Source organism: Oreochromis aureus, linkage group 5, assembly GCF_013358895.1.
Source record: "Oreochromis aureus strain Israel breed Guangdong linkage group 5, ZZ_aureus, whole genome shotgun sequence".
Classification (NCBI taxonomy): domain Eukaryota; kingdom Metazoa; phylum Chordata; class Actinopteri; order Cichliformes; family Cichlidae; genus Oreochromis; species Oreochromis aureus.
The window spans coordinates 36232568-36260222 of record NC_052946.1 but is presented as its reverse complement, the minus strand read 5'-3'; the positions used below and the strand labels follow the sequence as shown (position 1 = coordinate 36260222).

Here is a 27655-nt window from a genome sequence, read left to right as displayed (position 1 = left end):
TAGCAAAAGGGGGAGGAAATCTGGTGTAATGATGAGAAAATTTAAGCCACATCCACAGACTTTATTACAGGGAAATTGACTGCATGACTCGTCCCAGTCCTGGTAACCCTGTCACGAGGCTTCCTGCCACGCGGAGCACCTCTTTGTGGCGTTTGGAAATTTAATTTATCCAAATTAATCAGGCCTTATTACTGACGCTTTGATCTCGGAGCCAAAGGAAGTGGCCTCTGTATCTCTTTGTAGTGCTACAGTTAATGTCAGCACGCTGGAAATGAAAGGTGCAACCATAGTCCAGGTGTCTCTATAAATCAGCGACTGAAAGGTAAGGCCGTGGTATTCTCAGGCTTTGAAGATGCTGGTTTTGCTCGGTCAGATGGCAGCATATTATGGGGCGCGAGTGACAGCCAAGACACTGGGAAAACAGCAGGTTTATTGTCGGATTCAAGCCAATGCTCAATTATTTACCAAAGACCAAAAATATGTCAAATCAGTCTTTTATTTCAAAAGAACTTCAGAACAGACATTTATAAGAAAAAGCAGAGAGAAGAAGGATATTACGAGTCAGCACGATGACTCAGAGCCCAGAGTCTGCGTTGGTATATCACTAAACAACATGTTAATGAAGTCAGCTGTTTCCGTTTGCCGGGGACTGGGCGGCGGCCTGCAGGGTCCTGCGGGCCATCTCCAGGGCTCCTTCCTGGGTCTTGTTCCCGCCAATAAAGCCTCCGGCGTGAACAAAGATGCAGCCCTTTATCCCGCTGAGCTCTGACAGCGCTTCATCCCGAACACCACGCCACTCTTCTGGCAGCGACAGCCTGGGACAGGAGCACAGAAGGGCAGGTTTACAGATGGACACTCTGTGGTCTGCTGATCACTTCATGTTGCGCATTAGTTTTGCAAAAACAAAATGTACTGCACATTATGAAAAACAGCAAACTCTGGAGTTTAGGGGAAAAAATCAAAACAGAGTGCTTGATTACCAAAGTCGTTTTACAGACAAAAACAAAATATATTTGCACTTCTCAAACTTTTCAAATTCTCTGTGGCTCATATGGTACTAAAGTGAAAATCTGCTATGGACAACTAGTTTCACAAAACAAGAAATATGAACGTGAACTTGAGCTTTAACAAAGTCCTATATATAAACTGACTGAAAGCATGAAGACAAAAATATTCAGTAATACTAGAATATTAATCAGCAAAAGCTCAGAAAAATGCATTTATAATATATATATATATATATATATATATATATATATATATATATATATATATATATATATATATATATATATATATATATATATATATATATATATATATATATATATATATATATATATATATATATATATATATATATATATATATATATATATATATATATATATATATATATATATATATATATATATATATATATATATATATATATATATATATATATATATATATATATATATATATATATATATATATATATATATATATATATATATATATATATATATATATATATATATATATATATATATATATATATATATATATATATATATATATATATATATATATATATATATATATATATATATATATATATATATATATATATATATATATATATATATATATATATATATATATATATATATATATATATATATATATATATATATATATATATATATATATATATATATATATATATATATATATATATATATATATATATATATATATATATATATATATATATATATATATATATATATATATATATATATATATATATATATATATATATATATATATATATATATATATATATATATATATATATATATATATATATATATATATATATATATATATATATATATATATATATATATATATATATATATATATATATATATATATATATTAGTTGATTGTCACTCATTTCTTTCATAATTTCTGAATGTTTTTGCACAAACACTTGGATTACTCTCATCCTTTCAGCTTTCATGCCTGCAGGGACCCGGGGTAGTGGTGCTATGTGCAGCCACTCTTGCACATAGCACCACTATAATGAGCACCCGCAAATAGACCAATAAAATAAAAAAAAAACAACAATCAGCTTTATTCTCCTCCAGCAATGTGGAAAATCACACCTCAGTGCAGCGACTGGAGAGCCCTATGGTAGCGGAGTGGAGTCAAAAGGCAATCTCGCAAAGTGGGGGAAAGATTGGCTCTGCGATGGTTTACGAGCCGACCTCGAAAACGTGTCTGGATGGAGCACGCAGAGAAAATTCATAAAAATGTAGAACAGCTCATTTACCACCTACCGCAGGTAGCATACATCTTTCTACAGCCTCGCCAATCACACCTTACCTGTTATCTAGCGCGTGCGTTTATATCACTCTTTCCTTGACGGGGTTATTATCTCCATTATCTCAGACCCCTGCTCTCCTCAGAGGACTGTTATATTTAGCAATGTTTCATTTCGATTTAGGCCTAATTAAGCACTTCATTGTTCACCTTTCACCTGCCGCCTGCTTCTGGAATAGACTTTAAATGCTTTTTAAAATGCCGAAATTCCCTAAAAGCTTCGGATTTAATCAAAAATATCAAACAAACCTTTGGCTCGTCTTTCTCTTTATGGCAAACTTGATGAATTATGGAACAGCACGGTCGAACTTGTCAGAAATAAAGTGACACGGTTGTCAAACAGTGCATCAGTTTGAAGCGAGCAAAGTGTTTTCTCTTGTTCTCTTTACTTTGAGCATTAACTGCCATTTTTCTATAACATCCATAATGATGAGAATGATTTGCATGTCGACTCCATTATGTCAAACCTTTTATCCCTAATAAGACTGCCACAGGACTACCTGGAGAGGCAAGCATGGCAAACCTATAATCCCCATTAAAGAATCAACCAATCGATAGCTGCACAGTGCGGCTGGAAAATGAGCTCCGAGGAAAGGTCAACAGGGCTGGTAATGAGGGAAGGAGTAGGAGGGGGCGGCTGTTGTTGTTACAATAGGCCAGGAAGCTTTCGCTTGCAAGATGACCGGTCTAAAAATAAATCCACAATTAACAAATTAGCGTCTCATGAGAGAAGACCCCCTAAGACCTCAACTGAGACAGATCGTGGCAATTAGTGTTTCATTACAAAAATGTTACTTTAGAGTCGGAGACACATCCTCGAGACTTCATTACTGCATGTTTTCAGCGATATGAACAAAAGTGTGAACCTTCTGGTTCCTGAGAACAGAACAAAAGGCACTTCTGTAGAAGCTGAAGTGCTAAATTTTTCTGCACCTTTACTTACAAATAACATGCACCAAATTCTGACCACAGATCTTACACATTACACACATTTTTCCCTTCCACACTGTAAATAAGCCAAACGATATCACAAGAGCAGGAAAAAAATATGCAAAATTTCTCTGCTTGAAGACAAATTAAATGGAATTATTCCCATTTTTTCTCCACAGGCATCTTCTCATGTGATCCACTGTCATTTTATACCTGACATCACTGCTTTAACTCAGAATTATATACATGATTACAAATGACTAGCTCATTTTAATTATTTTTCAAGCAAAAATGTCATACAGTCTGGGTTTTGTTTTTTTGTTTGTCTTGCCCTTTTGCTCATATGTTCATCTTTCAGACAATCCAAGGAGATCACCAGGAGACGGCTGATTGTGGAGGACATCCGTCATTATTTTCTGGCGCTTTATCGACTAAACTATCGACCAAAATAACAATCAGATGAAGTAGAAAGGATAAAGACATCAAGTAACAACCATCAGGTTCACCTCCAATACCACAGTACAGCGGGTAAATGTGGCAGCCGCCAGTGTGTATTTCCTGAAATAGAGGTATACGTTTCTGGCTCAGCTCATTCTGCTGTCAACCTACAGTATCATCCTATACAGCACATTTCCAAGCAAGGGCTGCTTTCACTCCCCTCTTCCTTCTCCCAGCTCACATTTACTTTGCAATACGATGCTGATAAAAATAGACCCTTTCCCCCCAGGTGCAGTAGCAGGGACACAGGCGATAACAACACCCCTTCTGCAGAGTCGGCACAAGCCCGCTGGGAGAAAGCAGGCCACCCATAGAAAGAGCCATCTGGAGCTACGTTTTTATCCCTCACACAAGCTATTGTTCCCATGTAGCGCCACACCAACCAGCATATTTGCATTAAATTAAATCTTTGAAGTGCTCCGCGACTACAAACAGGTGTCTTTTCTTTTCAGTCTTTGAAAGCGCGGCCGCCTGATGAGATTCTGGAGCAAAGTGGAAAAAAGTCTAACTGAGGGACCAGGCGAGGGAGGGGCGGAAGGTGTGAAAGGTGAGACAGCGAGATAGGGCAGAGGGCGGAGGAGGGAGAGATAGAAGAGGACGTGGAGGCGGAGGAGGAGGTGGAGGAGGGGAGAAAAGGGATTAATGGGAAAAGAGCAAGACAAATAGGGGGGGGGGAGTGACGAAATGGAGGAGTGTGATTATAGGACTGAGACAGAAATACTCTGCACAAAAAGAGCAAGAAGCACAAAAAACCCACTAATGGGATAGTCAAGAGAAAAGAGGAGGAAAGGGGTGAGAGTGGGCACTGGTCAGACCAGGAGTGAATCAAAAAGCTATTCCAGCGTCTTCCTGTCTCTGTAGGAATGATGTGTTCAGAAGGTCCCCTACTATTCTCAAGCAGTCAACAACGAGCCCCGTCAAACCAAAAATAAACGCACAAGGCCACATACTGCTGGAGGTAACAAGACATGTGGAAACAGAGGTCAGGTGGGCTTCACAGTGAGAGATACCTGAGACCACACAAGAAAAAAAAACCCCACACATGACAACAAAGAGAAAGACATGTAACAGATGTCACAAAACCAGGAGAGCTACTGCGTGGAGGACCAGAAAGATCATGTGACTGGTACGATTTCTGCTTTTTCCCTTAAATTCACAACTTGTTTTTGATACTATTTATAAGCACAATTTATTTAGCAACAACCATTTAGTGTATTTATGTTGTTCCTCTTTAATGTAGCTCTCACTGTCAGAGGCACATTTCTAATTTTATCTCATAACATCAGTCTCAGCATCAATTTACTATTCACTCTCAAATGCAGTATCAGAGATACATATTAAGTTACTGCTAGAGAAGCAGCGATCAATCGTCCAGGGACCAGAATCAGTCGATTTCACTGTGTTTAGTCAAGACTGGTGACAGCTGGTCATCCGATTATGAACTGCGGCGTTTCATGCATGTGCACAAGCACACGTAAAGCCAATCTCTAACATTAGTGTGGAAACACTTTACTATGAGTAACGACTGAAAAACTGGCCAAACTAAACCACAGGGAGACCAGCATGAAAGTGTTTGTACCAACAAAACCAGTCAGACACTTAAATCATCTCCACCCAGCAAAACACGGACATTTTAAAGAAGCTAACAAAGCAAAAGTGGCTAAAGCTCCAAACCAACCAGCCGCCTCAGTGTGAGCCTCGGTATAAGCAAAGGATCAAAGTGGGTAAAAGCAGGGTTAATATCCTGTTATCTAGACACGTTATAAACATACTAGAAAATGTATTCACTCACTTGCCTTCACAGACATGAATTTCAACAACATATTATTCTTAATTCTCAGGGTTTAATATGATGTTCCCATCTGGCTTGCTGAGGTCAGGACTCTGTGCAGGCCAGTCGAGCTCTTCCACACCAAACTCGTTCAGCCATGTCTTTATGGACCTTGTGTGCAGTCATGTTGGAACAGGAAGAGGTCATTCCCACACTGTTCCCACAAAGCTGGGAGCATGAAATTGTCCAAAATGTCTTGCTATGCTGAAGCATGGAGAGTTTCTTTTACTGGAATTAAGGGGGCGACTTCAACTCCTGAAAAACAACCCCACACCATAATCCCACTCCACCACAACTGTACACTTGGCACAATGCAGTCAGACAAGCAATCCTGGCAACCGCCAATCCTGATTCATCGCTCCAGAGGAAAATGTGTTTAGTGATCTACAGTTTGTGCTTTTTTAAGGGAGCGAAATCCTGTAATTTCCTACAGTTAATAACTTCTTTAATTAATAAATTAATATTCTGCATAGAAGAAAAGTTTATTTTTGTTTGTCACTTAAAGTATTTAGAAAGAAAACTGGAATCAGACAAAAACTCTATCAGCAGCTCACACTTAGAAGGAAAGAAAGAGTCTTAATCTAGACAACAACCCCCAATTCTTCTTCCGTTCTCCACAAGCAACCACCTCAAAACTCACACATAGCTTTTAGTCGTTGTCACAAAGGTCAGTGCTCAATTTATAACACAATTTAAACATTTCGTAGCTGATATAACTCGATCTGACGTCTAAGAGGATTTACCAATTTTAGAGGATTAAAAAGCAGATTGTGTTCACTTTGCACAAATTTCCTAACTCATTAGACGATGTGTTCGATTAGTGAAACTTCTGTAACCACAAAATGCTTTCAGTAATGGAAGTGGTCTAGCTTTCCTGCTGAGTTTGTTTTCTGGATAAAATTGTATCTGACGTAGATGAAACCGCTGCCCAAAATCATCAGACGCGTTAAATGAAAAAAAGAAAAAAAAATATTGAGCACGGCGCTAATTCAGACAGACAGTGAAGTCAAGCTCAGCTATGATGCTGGCGGACCAGCTGAACATAACGCCAACTCATATCAGCTGATACACTTCTATACGTCCAACTGGCAAATTTCTCACACACCTCACACGGTGCGCAAATCAAGCTGCCTGCTCTGTTCTGTGACTGATTCTTGGAGCTTAAGATGAATAATTCTCATAACAGGTAAAGAGAAATCTCACCTGTCCTTCCTTTCCCCTCGACCACTTGTGCCATAAACACTTGTAGTTTCTTATTTATTCATAATTTTTTCCTTGTATTTACTTTTATTCGCATTAAGTTTATAAAGCTTTATTTAATTTAAACAGGGCTTTTTACTTGTTCTTCCATTGACAAAATGTTTAAGAGTCAATTACAATAAAGTTTTTGTTAAAAAAAAAACCTATTTTAATTTCTTAGGCATTATGTGTATTGTTAACAATAATAACTGAGTGATATGTGTGTTGCTCGTTCATGGTCAGTCAATCTGAGGAAATTGATTCTGTTTTAGTGGGACAAACTTTTTTCGCACCTTGTCACAGGGACAGCAGGAAGTCAAGGAGGCCATTTACATGAAAATGAATGACCGTGTCGAATCGAGAGGGGGGGCAAAGGGTTGCTATGACATCACTACAACGTAAGTTGCAATGGTGTGACTGCAGCCATTCACCGGCTCTCTGTAAATGGTACTTGTAGCCATTGGTCAGTGATCATGACAAATATCGTGTTAATGATCGTGAAACTGACCTCATGGTGGTGGAAGTTCTGTTCTGCACTGTTTTTTAGGGTTGTGGAAACCTGCAGTCAGCTGAGGTCAAAGAAGTCACCTGGATGAGTGACGAAACGCTACGTCCCGATGAACAGGGATGAGTTATGTGTACATATAATTTCTGAGATGGCTGGCTCTCTTCCTCACCCCCAACCAGTCGTGGCTGACGGCTGCCCCTCCCTGAACCTGGTCCTGCTGGAGGGTTCTTCCTGTTAAAAGGGTGTTTTTTCTTCCTACTGTCACCAAGTACCTGCTCATAACGGATTATATTATTGTTTTCTGTCTAATATGGTACCTAACAATATAAAGCCCATTGAGGTGACTGTTGTTGTGGTTTATATTCATAAAACTGAATTTAAAATTTAATTTTAATTTAATGGAATACAGCAGTGTTACAGGTGATCCTTCTTCAGTCACACACATGCACAGATACACAAACCCGCTGCAGAGAGCACATCAAGAATAAATAAACTTTTAATTATTTAACTACAGTTGATATAATCTTGTAAAATACTCTGCCAACATGTTTTGCATATTGCTCTGTTACCAGACAAATACAAGCCGTAACAAGATGCGAGTTTAACAAACAGACTGGGAAACAAGATCAAAGACAAACCCACATGCTAGGATCTATCCCCTAGGCAAAACTGCTCATCTTCACAGCTTTGTAAAGCGTAAATCGCTTCCAGTGCTCTTCCACCTAAGTCACTGCTTCTTAAGTGCACATGCTGACCACTTAGGGCTACCACTTTAAAAGCACAGATCAATATCCAGCAGCTCGTGTCAAGTAAACGAAACAGGGAGGGAACATCAATGCTGGAAAGATTTTCTGCACCAGGAGAGTTTTTGTCCCTAATGTCTCTGTTAGTACCTGGAAACAGGTTTTAGTGATTATGAACATATTTAACACGACTCTGGGAAACACGGACACTGCAACTATACGGCACCAAGCAGCTATAAAGACGAATATCTGGATAACGTCCAGGATCAGCCTAGTGTTTGCCATACTTTGATGATTATGTGTGCTACATTCTGGCATTTAGGGCACAACACACCCACTACAGAACTCCAGTGGGCACACTAGTGACATTATTAGAACAGCATTGTAGGTCGGTGTGCGAGAAGCTCTTTGGGTAAACACTTTCCCCTCCAGAGATAAGAAGCACAGACAATAGGTGCTAATCAACTTTAAAATTTCACACAGGGGGTGTGGTATTGTTATCACTGTCATTAGTGAGTGACCTGACAGGAACTCTAACATGGTTTAATAAGCCTAGCACTCTCATTTAAGTGCTAGGTTTGAGGAGTTGGGTCATCTTTATTGCTAAAGTATGTTGAAATGCTGCTTATCACAACAGCAAAAATACCACCAGCTGCCAGTGTGACCACTCAGCCTCGTAGTAGATGCACCTATGATGCATCATCATGCACCTATGATACCAACTTGAAAATCCCACGTCACTTCGTTCTGGACTTATCGTGTTCTTAAAGTTTGGTGACCACATCGCCCATCCAATAAAACTGGTGCAAAAGGACAGAAAAGGGAAGGCATGTACATATATGTCAGGCACAACTGACAGTGACTGAGCACATCTCTAAGCTGTTGAGTGGCCTAAATGGTATTCATATTACAAAAGCATAGAAGCAGAAAATCAAAGGGGCTTTGTTGCTCAACAGAGCATCTCACTTTGATTCATGCTCAAAAAAAAATCTTGAAATCAAAGCCTCTCTCCTACCAGTCAAACTGGCATGTGCTTTATATCTTTCAGTCTGCTGTATTGAAGCACTGGGTATAATTAAGAGCAGGAAAACACACAAGAAGCACCTGAGTGGGAGGGCTGTGCAGGTGTGCTTAGTTGTGTTTATAGTTTTTTAAGTTCCTGGGAGAGCGCTTCGGGAACAAAATCTTCGGCTTAAATAAAGTATCTTCTTCATTCTATAAACAAGTATTTGTATCCTTGTAGGAGTCACTCTCTCACCGGATAACACGTCAGCCCTCTGTGAGCGGCTGTCACACGGTCCAATAAGCATGAAAGTTAAATCATAGACCATGGTTTGTCTCTGTCACCGGAGCTCAACTCAATGCAACACGTGGAAAACTCTGAAGCTGTCATTGTGTTAAAAAAAAAACATCCAGTGTGGAAAAATGTATTGTGCGTGACTCAGTTTCACAAAACCCCTGCGAGTTATGCATGCTCGACTTCTGCTAAAGGAACTCATCGACTGAATGCTACTCACTATAAAGCTGAAAAAACGATCCTCAAATGGCCTTCAGTAACGTTTTACTGAAAGATAACCTTAAAATTTTAAATTTACCTGTTCTGGAAAGTGTTGAGCCCAGCAGGGACACACTGGACCCTCCACTGCCCATTCTGGTCTGGGTAAAGGACAAACTTAATGGGCGTCTCCACGTGGAGCTCCTTCTCTAAGGCAAACAAATGCTCCTTCCAAGGACATCCACCCTGGGAAAAAAGCAGTACCTCTCCACTGGGATCTATCTGGAAACAAGAATAGAACTGATGTAACACATGTGACTAATGTGCAAAAATCAAGGACAGACACAGAAGCCTGTGTATGTGGAAAGCTTCACTGTAAAAGAAAATCAGGAGCATTTTAAACTCATTTTTGCCGTAACTTATGCTTCTTTTATAAGAGATAAATTTCTCCTTCAACTGAACAATAATAGTCCTGATACTCTCATCATTTTTAATAATATTTACAGTTTTCAAAACAAGACAGAAAATTCTCAGAATCAGAATTTAATAAAAAGCAATTAAAGAAATTAAATTAGATGTAATGAGCACAAAACAGAAACTTCTTTATTCACATATTTTTATTAAAAATACTCAAATATGAAATTCTGCAGTGAGTTTCTCATCTTGGGCTAACAGATCAGGTGTCCTACATCTGCTTTTGTCTTTTTTGTCTGGTCTGTGTTTAGATCTTTTTTGCTGTTAAGCTTCAAAGCCATAATTATTTAGTTTATTTAAACCATAGTTGGTGTCTCAGGGAAAACAAGAGTCACCACATTGGTTTTAATGGCCAGTGGCTTAAACAAAAACAAAAAAAACATCATCACTCACAGCCAATTCAGCCAAGTATGAAATGCTGGGATAAAAATTAGAACCTCAAAGTTCGAGGCCACGGTTCTCAGTCGGAAAAGGGCGGAGTGCCCATTCCAGGTCAGGGATGGGCTGCTGCCCCAAGTTGAGGAGTCTTATTCATGAGTGAGGAGAGAGAGGAGCGGGGGATCGACAGATGGATTGGTGTGGTGTCAGCAGTTAATGCGAAGCTGATCTACATTGCCACCCTCACCTATGGTTACGAGCTCTGGGTGGTGACTGAAAAAAGACTAGATTGTGAATATAAGCAGTGGAAATGAGCTTTCTCCATATGGTGGTGGGCTCAGCCTTAGAGATGGGGTGATTTTTGTCATTAGAGTGGCAAGTAGAGCTGCTACTCCTCCACATTAAAGGATGCCTCCTGAATCTCTCCCAGGTGAGGTGTTCCAGGAAAGTCCGGAGGAGGGCCCAGGGCAGACCAGGGAGAGATTACATCTCTTGGATGGTTTGTTAACACCTCAGTGTCCCCCTGGAAGAGCAGGAGGAGGTGGAAGGGGAGAGGGACATCTGGGCATCTCTGCAAAGACTACTGCCCCCGTGAACCAGATAACCATGAGAGAAGTTAGAGGCCCACTGCTGCTGGTGCAAATAAAGAAAACAGAATCAAACAGAATGGGCAGCGTTTCGCACCTGATGCCTCTTCTTAACAGCTTCCTCCACGACTTCACGAGCTGGCAGCCAGGAGGACTTGTAGAAATCCAGACGGTCCAGGAACTCCTCCCCAACCATCTTCAGTGCCTTCTTGAAACCCTCCTAAGGATAAAATAGAGATTAAAATATGTGAGAATAAAGACATGTTGGTTTTTTGACAGCTGGCTAGACTTAAAACACTGATGTCACTTTAACAGAGAAAGAACTCGGCTGAACTCAACATTCTTTTGATCATTTAGCTTCTTTCATCACTACTACAGCATCAGTTTGACATCAACTACTTTACGTGAGACTGTGTACCAGACAAAATGTGGGTGATAAAGTCTTGTCTTACTACCTCCCTGCTGATCCCTGCAGCCCAAACCACAGCCTGATTTCACTCTCGCATAGTTTCACGAGCAGAAGCCCAAGAGGAGCATGTGAAAGAAAGCCCAGCACAGATATCTCACACACAAACTCATGCACACGCGTGCACACACACACACACACACACACACACACACACACACACACACACACACACACACAAGAGCGCGGTATGTCATGCACAATCTGTATGCATCTGTTTGAGGGGGCTGCATTGGACCTGAGTATTAACAGTCATGGCTGGAGGAGATGAAAATCCATCAGGTTTTTCAATTACCATCAGCAGCCAGTGCAGAGAGTTCAACAGGTCACTCTACCATTAAGTTGTCTACCAAACATTTTCCAGTTCAAATCTTTCTCAGTTTCCCATTTCACAGATATGGCTTCGCCTGCAGTGTTTGGAGGACATGAATTATAATCATGTGAAGTGGAATGTGAAAAAAAGAAGAAGAAACAAGCAGGTTACTTAAGAAAAAAAATGTTAGCACAGTCAACATATATGCATATCTAGGCTGTGGCTGAGTGTGCAGGAAACAGGTGCTGATTCCCATGCTGCACTGATGAGAGACAGAAAATCCACACCAAGCCATTCCTGAGCCTCTGTTGGTCCTGCACAGCTCTCACACTGACCTCTGAGCACTGATTGCACTACACTGCACCTGTTTACCACGGCCCTCTTAGCCTATTTTGTAGTTTTGCTTCACCACAGGTTGCTCACTGTGTGTGATGATTAAATTTATTCTTTTTTTTTATACTGGTGCACTACTGTGGAACAGCTGTCTGTTAAAATCGCAATTAATCCATGTTGCAAAGTATGCATGTTTCATTTTATTGTTGTATGTTTGCATTTGGATAATTATTTACATTTTTTAAGTTCTCTTTTGTTAGTTTGTACTAATTATCTTTGCTTAAATTTTCTAATATTGTGGATCTGAGATGATGCTGCAAATCAGTAGGCTGAGATAACTAATCATCAATTACAAAATGAACTACCATTTTTTGATTAATAGTAAAACATTAGCAATTTTTCATGGAAAAAAAAATACTCCATGCTCAGGTTTGTCCAATATGAAAATCGTCTGTATCGTGTTTTTGTTTGGGTTTTTTGACCTCTTGCATTTTATTGATTAAAAGGTTAATACTCTACAGATCAACTGAGGTCATAAACAGGTGTGTGCCAGTACATGCCAATGCTGCAGCATCATCATTGGCCTGTTCATATTGTGGGCTGTGATGCTTTTTGCAGTGGGGTCATTTTACCCCCATTGCTAGGTGGTTGCTAGGCGACATGATGACATTATAATATATCACATATAATTAAGCTTTTGTGTCAATAAATGATAGGATGCTTTCATAAGGTCTTGTCAGTGTAAAAAGGCAAAAAAACAGGTCATTTCAGCACGTTGCTAGGTGATTGCTAGGCAACCTGATGCCATCATAATATATGATGTATAACTGAAGTTTTTGTGGATATAAATCAGATGTTATTGTAGGATGTTCTAAGTGCACAGAGGTTAAAAACAGGTAATTTTAGCAAACTTCTAGGTAGCTGATGGGCACTGTGATGGCATCGTAAAGCATCATGCATAATTCAGCTATTGCGGATATAAATGAGACTGTGAAATTAAAATGATAGGAAGGCATTATAAGGTGTTTTAGGTGCATAAAAACTACTTTCTGATGCTTCTTTACAGTGGGCAGCGTGTTTGATTTAGCATGTATTTTTTATAACTTCTTTTAACCAGAATCGCTCTCTGAAGCAGTGCTAAAGGGATTTGTGTCAACTCGAACAAGTGAATGTGATTGAACCAGTGATCTTTTCCACATTAGGCAAAACTGTAAAACCACAATGGACCCACAATAATGCTTTATAGGTGGATAAATGCTAAAACTGGTTCATTTTATGAAAACAATATGGGAAAGGGATTTAGGGTCTACACTGGATGAAGATACGTGGGATTCTATAATGTCGAATAATGGATTATACATTAGGGAAACCAGAATACAAAATTCTTTATAGATATTATTATAACCCTTCAAAGCTGTATAAAAAAGGTGGTGGTAGAGATGACCCATGTTCGAAATGCCACCAAGCTAAAGGTACTTTGATACATGCCCTCTGGGAATGCCAGCTGGTTTTTCCAGTTTGGAACACTGTATTGAATTATATGCAGGCATGGATACCTTGTAACTTGCCCAGATCACCTAAATTATGTCTACTAGGAGACAAAGGAGACATGCCACAGTTAAACAAACATCAGTTTAGAGTGTTAAGCGCTGCATTGGTAACATGTGCCCATGTCATTTTGGAATATTGGAAGGACTCCCATACTCCAACGCTTAAAATGTGGAAAGAAAGAAGGATTGGGAACGTTGCTTGAGAAAAGATGTTGGGAAGGTTACATCATGCGACTGAAGCTTCGGTGGAACAATGGGACCATTTTTGCACCTGCGTGTCTACCTGACTTGGACGTTCCAGCTTATTGCAACAGATGTTAAAACCTCCATTTTTCAGTTTTTTTATTTTATTTTATTTTTTTGTATTTTTGTGTTTGTTATAAAATGCAAAATCTAATAATTATTTGAATTTTTTTTTAAAAAGGCTAATTTTATCACGTTGCTGGGTAGCTGTTAGGCAACATGATGACATCGTAATGCCTGATGTAGCTAAGAACCTTCAGGGACCTAAGATGTACCTGCGTGCTAATTTTGTTCGCTCATCTCCTGATGGTCTGAGAGGAGATCGAGGACAAAGAAACAGACAGAGAGACATTTTGTGTATTATAGGGCTGCACGATTAATCGTTAGAAAATCGCGATCTCGATTCATACTTACGTGCGATCTCATTTCCAAATGACAACGATTTAAAAAAAAAAAGAAAGAAAGAAAGACGACGACGATTGTACCGCATTTTGATCCGGGACATAACCTGCATGAAAACAAGCGCTCACTCTTCCTGCTCAACAAATGACAAGGGCGGAGCCTTATACCACGTGATACAGAAGCTGTGCCGTGTGATGCTCAAATTGGCAGGAAAGAAACAACGGAGAACACGTCAGGGATGACGAGAAAGTGACAGGAGAAAATCCGTCCTGATCAACCACCCAAACATCAATAACGGGAACCTTATACAGCGCTTCCCTATACACGTCGAACTCCCGCAGGCACAAAGAAATTACGGAGGCTATAACTTATCACCTGACCAAAGATATGGCTCCCATCAACACTGTGCAAAACGAGGGATTTAGGAAAATGATCAACACCCTAGACCAGGGGTCGGCAACCTGCGGCTCCGGAGCCGCATGCGGATCTTTAGTCCTTCTACGGCTCCGCGTGGTTTGGGGAAATAAATAATTTTTGTAAGTAATTAGCTAAAGTCTATTTTATTTATGTTAGTTCTTTTTTAACTTGTAGTTCTAAATTGGAAGATTATTGTGATATTGAAATATAAATATAAAATTATATTCTATTAGTTTTTGATCGATCAAAATAAGCGTCACACTTGCGGAAGCCAATATACCCGCCAAAATGGCGTGGGAGACTTTCAACCCCAGGTAGGCCAATTATGGATCTTCGGATCCACATTATGTCAGCAGCTGTTCTCCAAAAACAAACACGCTTCACGCCTCACAGACGACAGCTTACAGTCGTGCGTAAAGATGAAAGTGACTTCAGACAGCCCTGATCGTACAGCAGACGCTGTGCGCAGAGGTTCAGGAGCGAAGTCCCATTGTAAACATATCACGGCAGACCCGACTATGTGTTTCCATGAACACGCTTTTCAGCATCTTTTTATTGACCACTTTTCACACACGGTTGCTTTACGCATACAGCCGGTGTTAAAGCTCGCAGCCCAACACACACCAACACAACAGCATAGGTGGCACAGACATTAAGGCGGCGAGGCGTGATTGCCGGTACCGCTAAGGTGCGTCCGCCTCCCCTGCAGCAGCGCTGCAGTCTACGCCGCGCCACACATATTAATCAGGTAAAATACATACTTAGGCGGAATTTTGCAAAGTTCAAAATGTGTTAATTACATAAATAAAATGTAATTTTCTCTGTAGCACTTCATGCATTTAAGCAACACACCTTAGTTGTTCACACAAAACATAAGGGTAAAAAAAACCCAATATGTACAGTGTTATGTTCATTTTAGATGTCAAAAAGTATTTGCGGCTCCCAGAGTTTTCTTTCGTGTGGAAATCGCGTCCAAATGGCTCTTTGGGTGTTAAAGGTTGCTGACCCCTGCCCTAGACAAACGCTACACAGTGCCGTCCCGCAGCTATTTTTCTATTGTTGCACTACCTGCTCTATACACGCAGTGTCGAGCAACGGTGGAGACGGAATTTCAAGCAGTACAACATTTTGCGGCAACGACAAAATGTGAGGCATTTATTGTTTTTTTTGTTTATTTATTGTTTTTATGTTCAGTTTCAACTGTTACGAAGTTGATGTGCAGTTAATAAGTGCAATAAATATTTATACTGGAAAAGAAAATCGTGAGAGAATCGTGATCTCAATTCTAAGCAAAAAAATCGTGATTCTCATTTTTTGCAAAATCGTGCAGCCCTAGTGTATTATAAAAGATAACTGTTCTGAGGACATTAAAGTGAAGAGAAAGATGCTGACTTGTCTGCATGCCACCGTTATACAGTCTTATATTAGCTCATTTTACTGAATTAGGCTGAGAAACTGTGAGCTTTGCTGTGGAAATCCAAGCAATGATAAACAAATAATAATAACTATAATTAATCCCATATAAGAGATGCGAAGTCACACACATGCCAAAGCCACCTTCTGTCTTGGTATACAGTACAGTTGCACTCACATGTACTCACCTCAGTATCCTGATCTGTGCTGTTCCAGCGTGGATTCAGGTGTGAGACACGTGCGCTCAGCGTGGTGGAGATGCTGTACCGGGACTCCCCGTCATACTGTGAGATGCCGTTGTCAACAGCATCCACCTCCTCCACAAAGTTCTCATACAGCTGTAAGCACATGGTAGAGGCACATGGCGGCAGAGGTTGTCAATCTGTTATGGCATCAGAATCAGCTGTTTCATGTTTACACTTATTCCAAGCATAAAATCAGAGTAGTAAAAAAATAAATAAATAAGACAGGGCTTTTTCAAGAAAAATGCATGGAAAGGAATTACAATGTCATGGTTAAAAACCCACGGGATATGTGTAGTTACAGAAAATATGAAACCTAAATGAAAGTAGAAAAAAGCTGCTACTTCACAAATCCCTGAAAATACTGTAGGAGCAGATAAACTGGAACAGCCATATTTAATGATAAAAATTCAACTTCACTGGAAGGTCATTCATGCAAGAGTTGACATTTTACAAGTGACTTATCAGTGGAGCTAAGCTCTGAGGCAAAACTCCATGTTTAGTTTGTCGGAACTGGCTAAGGACATGACATGCAACATCCTAAAATACATAGAGCCCGAGCCATGAGTAAAAGGATTACTCGGGGCTTTAAACAAACTGACACATCAAAAGAAAAATGATATTATGAGTTAATAGTGCTAATATTTATGGTGACCCAAGATTTGGCTGGCTTAATGTGCCTGACCATTAAGACACAATGGATGCCAAGGACTCCTGCTGGCCAAGCTGTCTAAAACGCAAGAAACTGAACTCTGTTTAAATCTGGCTAAAAGACTTTGTCGTGTCCTGTCGTGTCCTTTTATATCTGTTCACACTCTACTGCCAACTGTGGGATGAAGGCAAATCCCAAAAAGTGTCCTAGTTTGTGCTTTTAAGTCTACAGTTGTGGTCAGAAGTTTCATGGGTATAAATGGTAATTTGGAGAATTTGATCATTTCTGTGAACTGTTCTTTTTCCACTGTGGAATGATTGTACTACAAATACACACAGGGTCAAATATATGAACACACTTCCACTAATATCTGGTTAAATGTCCAGTCTTGGCAGAATCAGTAGATTTCATATAAACTGTCTGGTTTCCTGGCACGGACCCAGCGTAGTCTGCCAACTGTCAATAGGCTCGAGGTCAGATTAGCCTGCTTTAGCCTTTCCAAAACCACAGCACTTAACTGTATCCAAGTTTTAACTTTTTGGCTGTTGAGTTGAGGTGGTGCTGAAGAATTTCAATTTATTCCTTATTCATGTTTCTATCCACATTGTGTAATGTACCAAAACCTCCGGCAACAAACGACCCAGAGCATGATGCTACCACCACCATGCTTGACAGATGGCACAGTGTTCTCAGGTTTTTCAACCCTCACCTTTACACCTCAATGCATTCCTTTTGTCATTGTTGCCAGATAGATCAATCTTTGTCTTGTCTGACCATAAAACTTTGCTCGAGAAGGCATCTGGCTCGCCCATGTAGGAAGCTACAAATTTCAGTCGAGTTTGAAGGTCTGTGTTGGAGCAGGGTTTCTTTCCTGGTTAGCATCTTGTAAAATGCACTTCACAGTGACACTGGTGTTCCAAATTTTTCCAGATCATGCCAGACTTGAGCCTTGGTGATTCCTGGGTTATTTCTGAACATCCTAACTAGGGATGGGTATCGTTTAGGTTTTATCCGATACCGGTGCCAAACCGGTACTTTTGAAATGGTGCCGGTGCTTAAACGGTGCTCAAACCGGTGCTTAAAGAATGGAGAACACAAACTTTGTCCAAAAACCTCTCATGTTCAGCTGGTTTTTTTGTAAAAGATAACAATGTTAGCCTTTTCTGCAGCTATAGGGCATATATGGTCTCACTTTGGCTGGAAGCAGTGCTTAAACAATGACACAAACTTTGTCCAAAAACCTCTCATGTTTAACTGTTTTCCACTTTTCTTTGGTCATTTTAGCCTTTTTGGCCAGGGTGAAGGGAGTATCTGCCATCAAACAAGAAGACAGCCGCATGTAACTACGACGGTGTTTGCTAGTTCACCTTACATGCATTAATGTAATAACGTGGTTAGCGTACTCAACGTAAATTACACACGAACAACATGAAGCTACTCACGCAGAGGAGAACGGCTGCTGCTGCCATCATCATCCGTCATCATTTCTGCTACGCTGACAGGGCTAGGGGCCAGGACTCTACTCTTTTGGGGGATGTTGCTAACTCCGGGTCCGCTACTAACAGGGACCACACCCGCAGTAGATGTGCACGGTGTGAGGTCTCGCAGCAAGCTATCAAACACGGCAAATTTCTCAGCTTTAAAAAAAAACCTATGCGTCGCCAGGTGTTTCATCAGATTTGAGGTGTTACCTCCTTTGACAGTATCACAGTATCAGCTTAAAGCACTTGTTGCAGGCTGCTGAGTTTGCATCTTTTGCTGTGAAGTACAGCCAGACTTTTGACCGCTTCGCCTTGGACATTTTAATCTGTAGCTCTGCTCTGAAAGAACGTACGTACCTGGCCCCGCCTACTATCCTCGGAAACGTAAAATGATTGGCTAGAATTGGCTCAGGAAAAAAAAAGCATCGAAATAAAGCACTGTGCGCTGCTTTTCAGTCTGGTTACTACCGTTTATGTCAGAACCGGTGCCATCATGGCACCGGACACCGGTACCCATCCCTAATCCTAACCAATTTCCATTCATTTAAGGCTGATGGATTGGATCTTTTTCCAGACCTTGGCAAAGTGGTGACATATCCAAATAACTTGGATGTGGTTGAACTGATGATCTTGTTTAGAAATGGTTCCAAAGAGGCTTTCCCAAAATCTATAATTCTATTTCTTAGAGCCTCATTGAGTTCCTCGAACTTTCGCCTTATTCCGAGTATTGGTGAAACCAATGAGTGCTGTCAAACAAATCATCTTTTTACTGACATAGAGAAGTTGTAGTCAATCACTAATTTAAAAGCCTTTGGCACTGTCTTTTAACTTGACACTGTAGAACCTTCAGCACCACCTATTAAAATATTTAAGTCAGTTTATGCATATATCTGAGCTTGTGTGGATTAGAGGAAGTCCAAAAATAAACTAAAAACACTGGCATATGTACGTGTAGAAATGGATGATCTGGCCAAATAGTCAAATGATAACATTTTGTAACATTTTGATAACATTTTCTAAATCACAATTCTCTTAAGATTTAGCTTAGAGCAGATGATCTCTTTGATTCGAGGCTAAAGGGTTCATTCACAAGCATATCCATCCCGTTTTCCCTTCTGTCTTTAGTTTTCAAAATAACCGACAGAAGATGAAGAACGCATCCAACCCTGTTGTTTTTGTAGAATAGGACAGTTTGGAAGGATTTAAGGATGCAATCTGCACAATTCTTCTGAAAAGCAAAATGCACGCCTAATTAGGATGCTGTGTCCCTTATTTTTTATTATAATTTTGTAATTGACAAGCTTGCCCACTTAATAGATTTTTGTAATCTCCCACTTCCAGCTTTATCGTGAAATTAACAATGTTCAGGTTCCACTCACCAGCTGAGAAAATGTTTCTTTTGGTGCAAGTGGGCCAGTGGAAAACACCTTTTCAATGGAGTGTTTATTTTGCGAATAAACACACAATCAGTAGAAATCCACTGCCTGCTATAAATCTGTCATCTTTTCCTCTCACCTTGTCATAGAGCACTTCCAGCTGCCTGTCGTCCTCCTTCAGCTGCGTGAGCTGCGACAGCACTCGACGACCGAAGTGCAGGTACACGAGGCCGGCAGAGCTGAGCTTGGTCACCCATGGCTTCTCTGGACAGAGGCTGTTGAAGGTGTCTGAAAAAGTCCTGAACAACAGGAAGAAAATGTGTTTATTAGTGTTTGCCCTTTAACACTTTACCATATATACTGTGTAGCAAGAGAAGAACGGATTATTTATTTTAAAAAAATTGTGATATTCATATTTCATTCTAAAGGCCAATCGCTGGACTTTCAATCTATTTTTTTTCTGCTCATAACAAATAATTAATATTTTTTTCTCCTCTTCAGCAAAATGCTGCATCTAGCCATGTGCTTGAAATTATCAATAATAACGCACCCATAAGCACTGGTTTGTAAGTGTGAGCTCACATAACCACTGGAGGTCTCTCAGACACGTGCTGAGATGGGTGGGCTCCAGCACAGAGTCACTGCTGGTCATTTAATTCAGGCTTAATTAGGATGCTTGGGCAGCAGCACAGCGGAAAACCGACCGTCAAATGAATGAGTGACATACTAGGGAAGTAGGGGGTAATCACAGCCATTAAAGGGCTAATTGGCCGTGCAGAGGCATTTCTATGCTGATGATCATAAAATGGAAGTGAATGAGAGAGAGAGAAAATGACAATCTGAAATGAAGAACGGCTAAAAGAAAAAACACTTATGAAGAAAAAGTCATCAAACTGTTTGTGTGAAGTCAAAATCAAGCGACATCTCGCTGCGTTAAAATGGGACAGTTCAGCTGAGCACTGGTGATATTTAGGCATAAATTAAGTTTTATTTAAACATAATTAACATATAGTGTGCTTCACATACTGCACCAGCTGCACCACTTAATGTTGCTGATCTCTCTCTCTGTCATTAGAGGAAATTTACTTATTCAGAATTATGCAGATGAATTTGTCACTGATACCTCCAGGAGCTGGACTACAAACCGACTCCAAAGTAGGCTCAATGCCTTATTACAACCATGTTTTACCCCAAATGTGATTGGTGTCTACAAAACACTCACTACAGGACATTAACTCAAAATACTTTTAGATTAACTTAACTCAGACCTTATTAGTGAATTTCTCTCTTTTTCTTTAGGGTAATGACTTTGATTACTGTAGAAACTTGGAGATGTTTTGATAAAGATTCAAAATGTCTCTAAGTTTTGCCTCCTGTGGTGGATATTTTTAACAAAAACGGTCATTCAGATCATCTCAAACTGGAAGGGGCATCTAAATGATGTATTTTTGTATTTGGGCAGTGTCAGAGACTGATGCAGACTCGAAAGACAAAGGCTTTCAGTTCACAATGTGCATCTAATTCTCTCGCTTCCAACAAAATTGCTTAATCAGGACTTAATACACACAACCTAATGAGATTAAAAATTTCCTCAGACAAACAGGATATATGGAGACTTGGATTAAAAGTGCCTCATTACATTTTCCAGCCTGAATGCTTTCTCCCGCTAACCCAAAAGAAACAGAAATATCTTTCATATTCAGATATGTAATATGTTGAATATGTAATCAGACAATTGTTATCTGCAGCTACAGAGTGAAATCAAAGGACTTTGATTTACTCATGTTAGAGTTGTCTTTTTTACTAACTGCTCAGCTCATTTTTGTGACACACACACACCTTATCTGTGCAACACGCTGGAGAGAGCAGCACCTCACCCTGCTTTCACAAAAAAAGACTTTAAACCAGCCTCTCCAGGAAGAAAACACATTAAAGAGATTTGTTTTCATTTTACTTTGATGCGATTATTTTCCATATATTCCTGATAATAATAACAGAAGCAGAACGTCAGTGCGTAGCAGCTCATCCAGCTTCTCCTCCATCTAAATTCACAGGTTACTGTAATGTGTGAAGTACACAAGGAAAGTGGAGAGTTTTCTTGTCACTGATTGGCTGTATTGTACAAAATAATGAGAATTAATGCCATTACTGTAGGAGCAGCAATTCTTATGAACATGGAAAAATGTCCATAAAATGCCAGATATTACCTTGACTTTACAGCTTGTACAAGGATGAATTCTGACCAATGCTACAGCAGGAGCAGTGACGCTCTTGAATTGTGGAAAGTCAGATGAGAGAAAGACTTACAGAGCTGTTTGGTGTTGGTGTGGTTTGATTTGTCCACTTCTTTTCAAATCTGCTGGATGCTCCCTTTTTTAAGTTATCCATGTCATTGAACACCAAGATGTACTTATTTTTGGGATTGTTTCTGTGCATAACTAGAATTCACAAACACATGAAAATACAGCAAGAAATGTAGTGACTCAGCTCAAACACTGTTTAAAAAGAATACTATTACTTGGTAATTTCCCACTTTCCTGTGCGGTATAATACCTGATGGAAAATGAGGACTGGGAAGAGAGATAATGTCTAAGAGCAAATTTTGCCCATTCGTGGGCTTTAAAAGATATTTTTATTATTAAAAAGCGTGACAAAAAGGGCCAGGCCTACTGGAGCCATTCAAGTTTAATTCACTGCACATAACACAGCGACCCTGCTTTGTACTTATTTAGTTCAGTGGTAATTTGGTCATCCAACATTTAAAGGACTATTGACTCCTCGTAGTGCATCTTGTTCACCATCTTATTTTATGTTGGTAACCTCAAACAAACAAGAAGAATCTTTACAGTAAAAGAAAATCGTTTAGTCATATTTTTCATCACAGCAAATAAATAAAACAATGTTTACGTTCTTTTTTGAAAGGCAGATAATAAACAAGGAAATGCATTTTCATTTATAGCCAACTGTAAACAAATAATAGAACAGACTCAATAGTTTTATAAGTCTCAGAGAGCTTCAGACACTAAATGATCTATGGGGCATTGCTGATTACACTTTTCCAATCAAATGAGTTCAGCAAGAGTTGTTAAGTCAACTCAGTGTATTGCAGTAACAGTGATTTAATTTAAAAATTATTGTACTTTTGAGAGCCAAGCACCAATGACTCCATACATTTGTACCATTATTGTCCATAAATTCATTCATTTTCTTCCACTTATTGAATTCAGGGTCACAGTTGGACTGCAGCTTATTCCAACTCACATAGAGCAACAGCAATGTTTTTATACATTAGTACGTACAGAGTACAGCCTGAACAGGCTGCCAATCTATTGTAGAATTACAATAAAGGGCTTTTCTATTCTATTCTAGAAAGCCTCAGCTTGCTGGTGGATTTGAAACTAAGACCTTGCTGTGAGGTGACAGTGCTAACCACCATGCCACCACCATTACTGATATTCATATTTAGACCCAAATGCAGACATTATTACAGTAGATCAATCCCAAATATTAAATAACTGATCAACATTTGGTTACATTATAATGCAGTGGTCTCCAACCCCCGGGGTTTTCAGGGTTTCCCTGGGTCTTTTCCAGTGTTGTAGTTGTGTGTCTTATTTTGTAAAATATATTTACGTGTTACCATAGCAACCGGAGAGCGTTAAAGGGCAGAGAGGAGGATGTTACTTTCAATTTTGTTGGCACATTTCCAAAGAATGGTGCTAATAAAGTTATACAATTACATTGTGAATTTGCATTTATGACTATATTTACAAACTACCAAATACCAGTTTTTGTCCTGGTCGTTTCATTTTATTTTGTTGTATTTATCCGCGACACATTAAAGGCTGGTCCGTGAAAATATTGTTTGGCATTAAACCGGTCATTGGCGCAAAAAAGGTTGGGGACCGCTGTTATAATGCACTGAAAATATGTAATAAATACATGGGAGCAGGAAAGCTGCAGTATCCAAAAATCATTTTTTCTACATTGTTAAAGACCCAAATTTAGTGAGAGCAGCAGTCAAATCTGCAAAAACAGGTTTTCCTTTTGCTGTTTATGACATGCTGCAAAATGCTGAGCATGTTTGTCATCGCTGAAAAATATGTTTACTCACTTACAATTATTGGTTAAGTTAAAGCAGTGAGTGAGTCGAGCATAAGCAACCAATCTTAATAATTTAATTGGGTGTGCTTTATTACTTTTCTCTACTGAAGAAACTTTTTTTTTTAAAGTATTTTTTAGCCTTCAAATTTATAAAATGTATTTTTAAACATTTTCTGATTAGTAGTCATTTGATAATTGTAAATATATTTGTATATAATTTAGGACATCAATTATATTCTCAAATAACCACAGGTCCTTTAATGACTTGCACTCTTGTAATTGGATGCTATTTTATTTGACAGAATGTGTCTGTGATTCATTGGTACTGCTGTCAGCTCAATCTGTATGCTGTCACTGTTTTTAAAGAAGTGAAATTGAAATGAGGACTACAGTTGTTCTCGCCAGCTCCTTCTCTAACTTCCTGTCGCACCCAGCCCACTTACATTCATCTGTGCCATCACAACCATCTTGCCCCCCATCCGGGCATGTGAGTGACAGCCACAGCCTCCTGTGGCCCCGACAGCACTGCTGCAGCCTCTGTGCCTCGTGAACCGACAGCAGGGGGGCGTTCAATTCAAGGAGCGCTAATTATCACTAACCGCCTGCGAGGAAGAGAGCCCTGGCATATCTTTATCGCAGTGGTCATAAAAGCTATGGCTGATTATCATCAGGACATTAAGCTGACAAGACACCTGGAATAGGCTGATTACTCAACGTGATGAGACGTCGAGTGAATGCAATCATCAGGAAGAAATTCTACACAAAAAACAGAGCCTGTTACTTTATGATTCATGCAATCAGGGTGCTTCAAAGATGTCAGAGCAGAAGCCACCCAGAAATGTAGTTCCTCATCATTAGAGCTCAGATAATGAAAAGAAATCCCAAAGGCTGTACGTTGACGATGTTAAAGCGGGAAAAATCCAGGCGTAATAATTCCAATAAATTATTTTGGCTTGCTGGAGATGGTGCACCTCAGTGCTTGGAAGTGACTGGAGACTTTAAAGATTACGCTTCCTTCCATTGGTACATACGTATATTAGAGTCTGGCCGATATAGGATTGTTAAGTCTGATACCAATATTTGGCAATTTCAAAATCCAATAATCTGATATGTCAGCCGTTTTTACTTTTAGAAAAATAAAACCTAAACAGAGTGGCCGACAGGGAAATAGAGTTTTCCCTCTGTTGGAAAAACTATGTAACATCAACACTCATAACATGGCTGAGTGGTGTTTCTCCTGTATCTTCTTTACCTTTTAAAACTTTCTTTTATTGATCCTTAAAACTACCGATACAGACAGAAAACATGAATAGCTCATTTTGGCCGATATCGTCACACCACTAATCTGATTGGGCCATAATGTTTCTAACAACATTTGTTTATGTAATAAAATGCAACACCGAGTTTTTTTCAGCACTTGGGACTAAACAAGAGTTTAATCTTAAACTTGAAATGCAATTTTTCAGCTGGCATAAAATTAATCTGTGATATGATCCTGACCCTTACTGTTGATGAACAGTGAAGATTAATCTCTCCCCCAGTCTTAGTTCAGAGTACATAATATTTTAGAAATCTACAGCTATAAATTTCTCTCTTTTCAGCAGCTTACTGCCAGAACTGCACCTCTGATGGTGGTCATAGCGGTGCCTCTTTGGGTCAAACTCTCCCCCAACGTCCACAACAATGTCACACTCCGCCAGCTGTGCAGGGTCCCTGGTGCGAACGATTTCTCCATCCTGTGCAACAAACAGAAAGAAATATATGTCAAAATAAATTAATAATAATAATTATTTTATTATTTGTTTACTTGTATAACACTTTACTTTCCAGAAACACAGGATAAAAAAAACAAACTAGCATGAAATTAAAAAGAAATTACAAATAAATAAATATTAAGGCATATAAGACTCGAAATGTAATGAAAAACGTCAAATTAGCAAATCTAAAAGAACAGGATGATAAAAGAATATCGAAAGAAAAACATACACAATCTCATTTTATATCAAATTTATTTTTTAAAAACAAGGATTTAAAAGAAGACACTAATGAAGACAGAGAGCAGAAGATACTGTCATTCAACAACTAAAGAGACCAAAGAGCAAACCCTCGATCACCTTTAGTCTTCAAATGTGAGGTGGGAACAGTTAACACGTTTCTGCCTGAGCATCTGAGGCTGCTTGGTGTTTGGTACGGGAACAGTAGTTTTAGTATATATTCTGGGCCCAGGTCATTAAGGGCTTTAAAAGTAATGACTATAATCTGAAAATCAGTTCTAGAAGTAATGGCCTGCCAATGTAGAGTCATTAAGAGTGGCGTAATATGTTCAGTGTTCCTGGTTCTTCTAAGAAGTCAGGCTGCTGCATTTTTCACCATCTGAAGTTGATTTAATGCTTTCTGATTGATACCTGTTAAAAGACCATTACAACAATCTCATCAGAGGGAAAAGAAAAAAAACACATGAAAAATTAGACCATAGAAGCCCAGCACTGTGTTTGGAGGTCCAACCTTTAAGCTTTGACTGTATAAAGTATATGTCAATTCAGATATGTCATCAAAATGTTTCTGTTAAACTACGCATAAATCACAGACGTGCAGAGGTAATCAAATATGGTATTTATGTTACTAATATAAATTATAAAAATTACAAATATAAACAATACAGTGCCACAAAACAACGGTACAGCTACGACAGGTTATAACCTGGGTTTGGTCACAGATTTTATTAGGGCAGTGCAGCAAATCTCTGATCAGTATTGTATCTGATCAATATTATTTTATCACCCATATTAAGTATTGTACCATTTAGAGACAAAAGGTGCCATTAGGTTGAGATTAACTATTATTTAAAAAATTCACTCAAATGCTCTGCAAAGCTGGCTATACACACACACAAAAACTGTATTTTCAGTTTCAGACCATAACACTGAAATGTGTGACATATTCACCATACAACGGCTTATGCTGTAATCGTTTTTGCTATCCGTTTACACACAGCGCCCCCTTTTGGTGTGTTTTTTTTTTTTTTTTTTTTTTTGCATAACACTGGATCCATCAACAGAAGATTACAAGATTAATTGTTTTTTCCTAAAATGCAGATGTGGCTTTATCCTTACGGTGAGGGCTTCCTGGGAGGATTTAAATTCTATCTAGCTAGTAACGATGAGCACAGTGATTACATTAAAAAATTAAACGCACAGCATGGAGTTAGCAATAACCCCAAACATGTTTCCATCAATCTGCAGCGTGCTGCACCCACCGAGTACTCGGGTAGCTGCCGGAGGAAGAAACAAGCCAGAACCTCGTCGCAGTGGAAGGTCCCGTTGTGGGTTCCGATCTTTGTAACGGTCATGTTTTCGGTGCAGAGTCTCTTCGGCTCACTTGACATGTAGCGCGTTTCTCCTTTAGCAAAGTGCACGGGCGAACTAAAGCAGCTAAACCGCGAGAATACCTTTCGTGACACACTTGCTGCTTCACTCGTTACCAGAAAATATCTATTTTTTGTTAATTTAAGCGCCAACGAAAAAACACGCACGACCAACATTCAAAGAGTAATCCACGAGACGCGCCAGTGGCGGACACATTTGACAGCCGGACCGGATGTGGTGCT

At 39.3% G+C, this 27655-nt stretch overlaps 1 protein-coding gene across 1 annotated transcript; it reads right to left on the bottom strand.

The window, feature by feature from the left end:
- Window positions 1-477: 477 nt before the first annotated feature.
- On the bottom strand, window positions 478-27655 carry myg1 (myg1 exonuclease). The gene is made up of 7 exons (XM_031740415.2): window positions 27305-27655; window positions 25672-25784; window positions 20084-20243; window positions 16382-16531; window positions 11154-11276; window positions 9718-9899; window positions 478-815 (listed from the first exon to the last, which is right to left on the bottom strand). The coding sequence occupies exons 1-7, from the start codon at window positions 27587-27589 to the stop codon at window positions 626-628; spliced, it is 1203 nt and encodes a 400-aa protein (XP_031596275.1). The 5' UTR covers window positions 27590-27655; the 3' UTR covers window positions 478-625.

What these genes read in the sequence shown, in the direction of transcription:
- myg1 (XM_031740415.2), bottom strand. Translation starts at nt 27,589, where the DNA reads ATGTTGGTCGTGCGTGTTTTTTCGTTGGCGCTTAAATTAACAAAAAAT. An exon ending in GCACAGATCAGGATACTGAG is followed by an intron (nt 11,277 to 16,381) that starts GTGAGTACATGT and finishes TTTTATCCTTAG; the next exon opens with GAGGGTTTCAAGAAGGCACT. An exon ending in CTCAACACTTTCCAGAACAG is followed by an intron (nt 816 to 9,717) that starts GTAAATTTAAAA and finishes CTCCTGTCCCAG; the next exon opens with GCTGTCGCTGCCAGAAGAGT.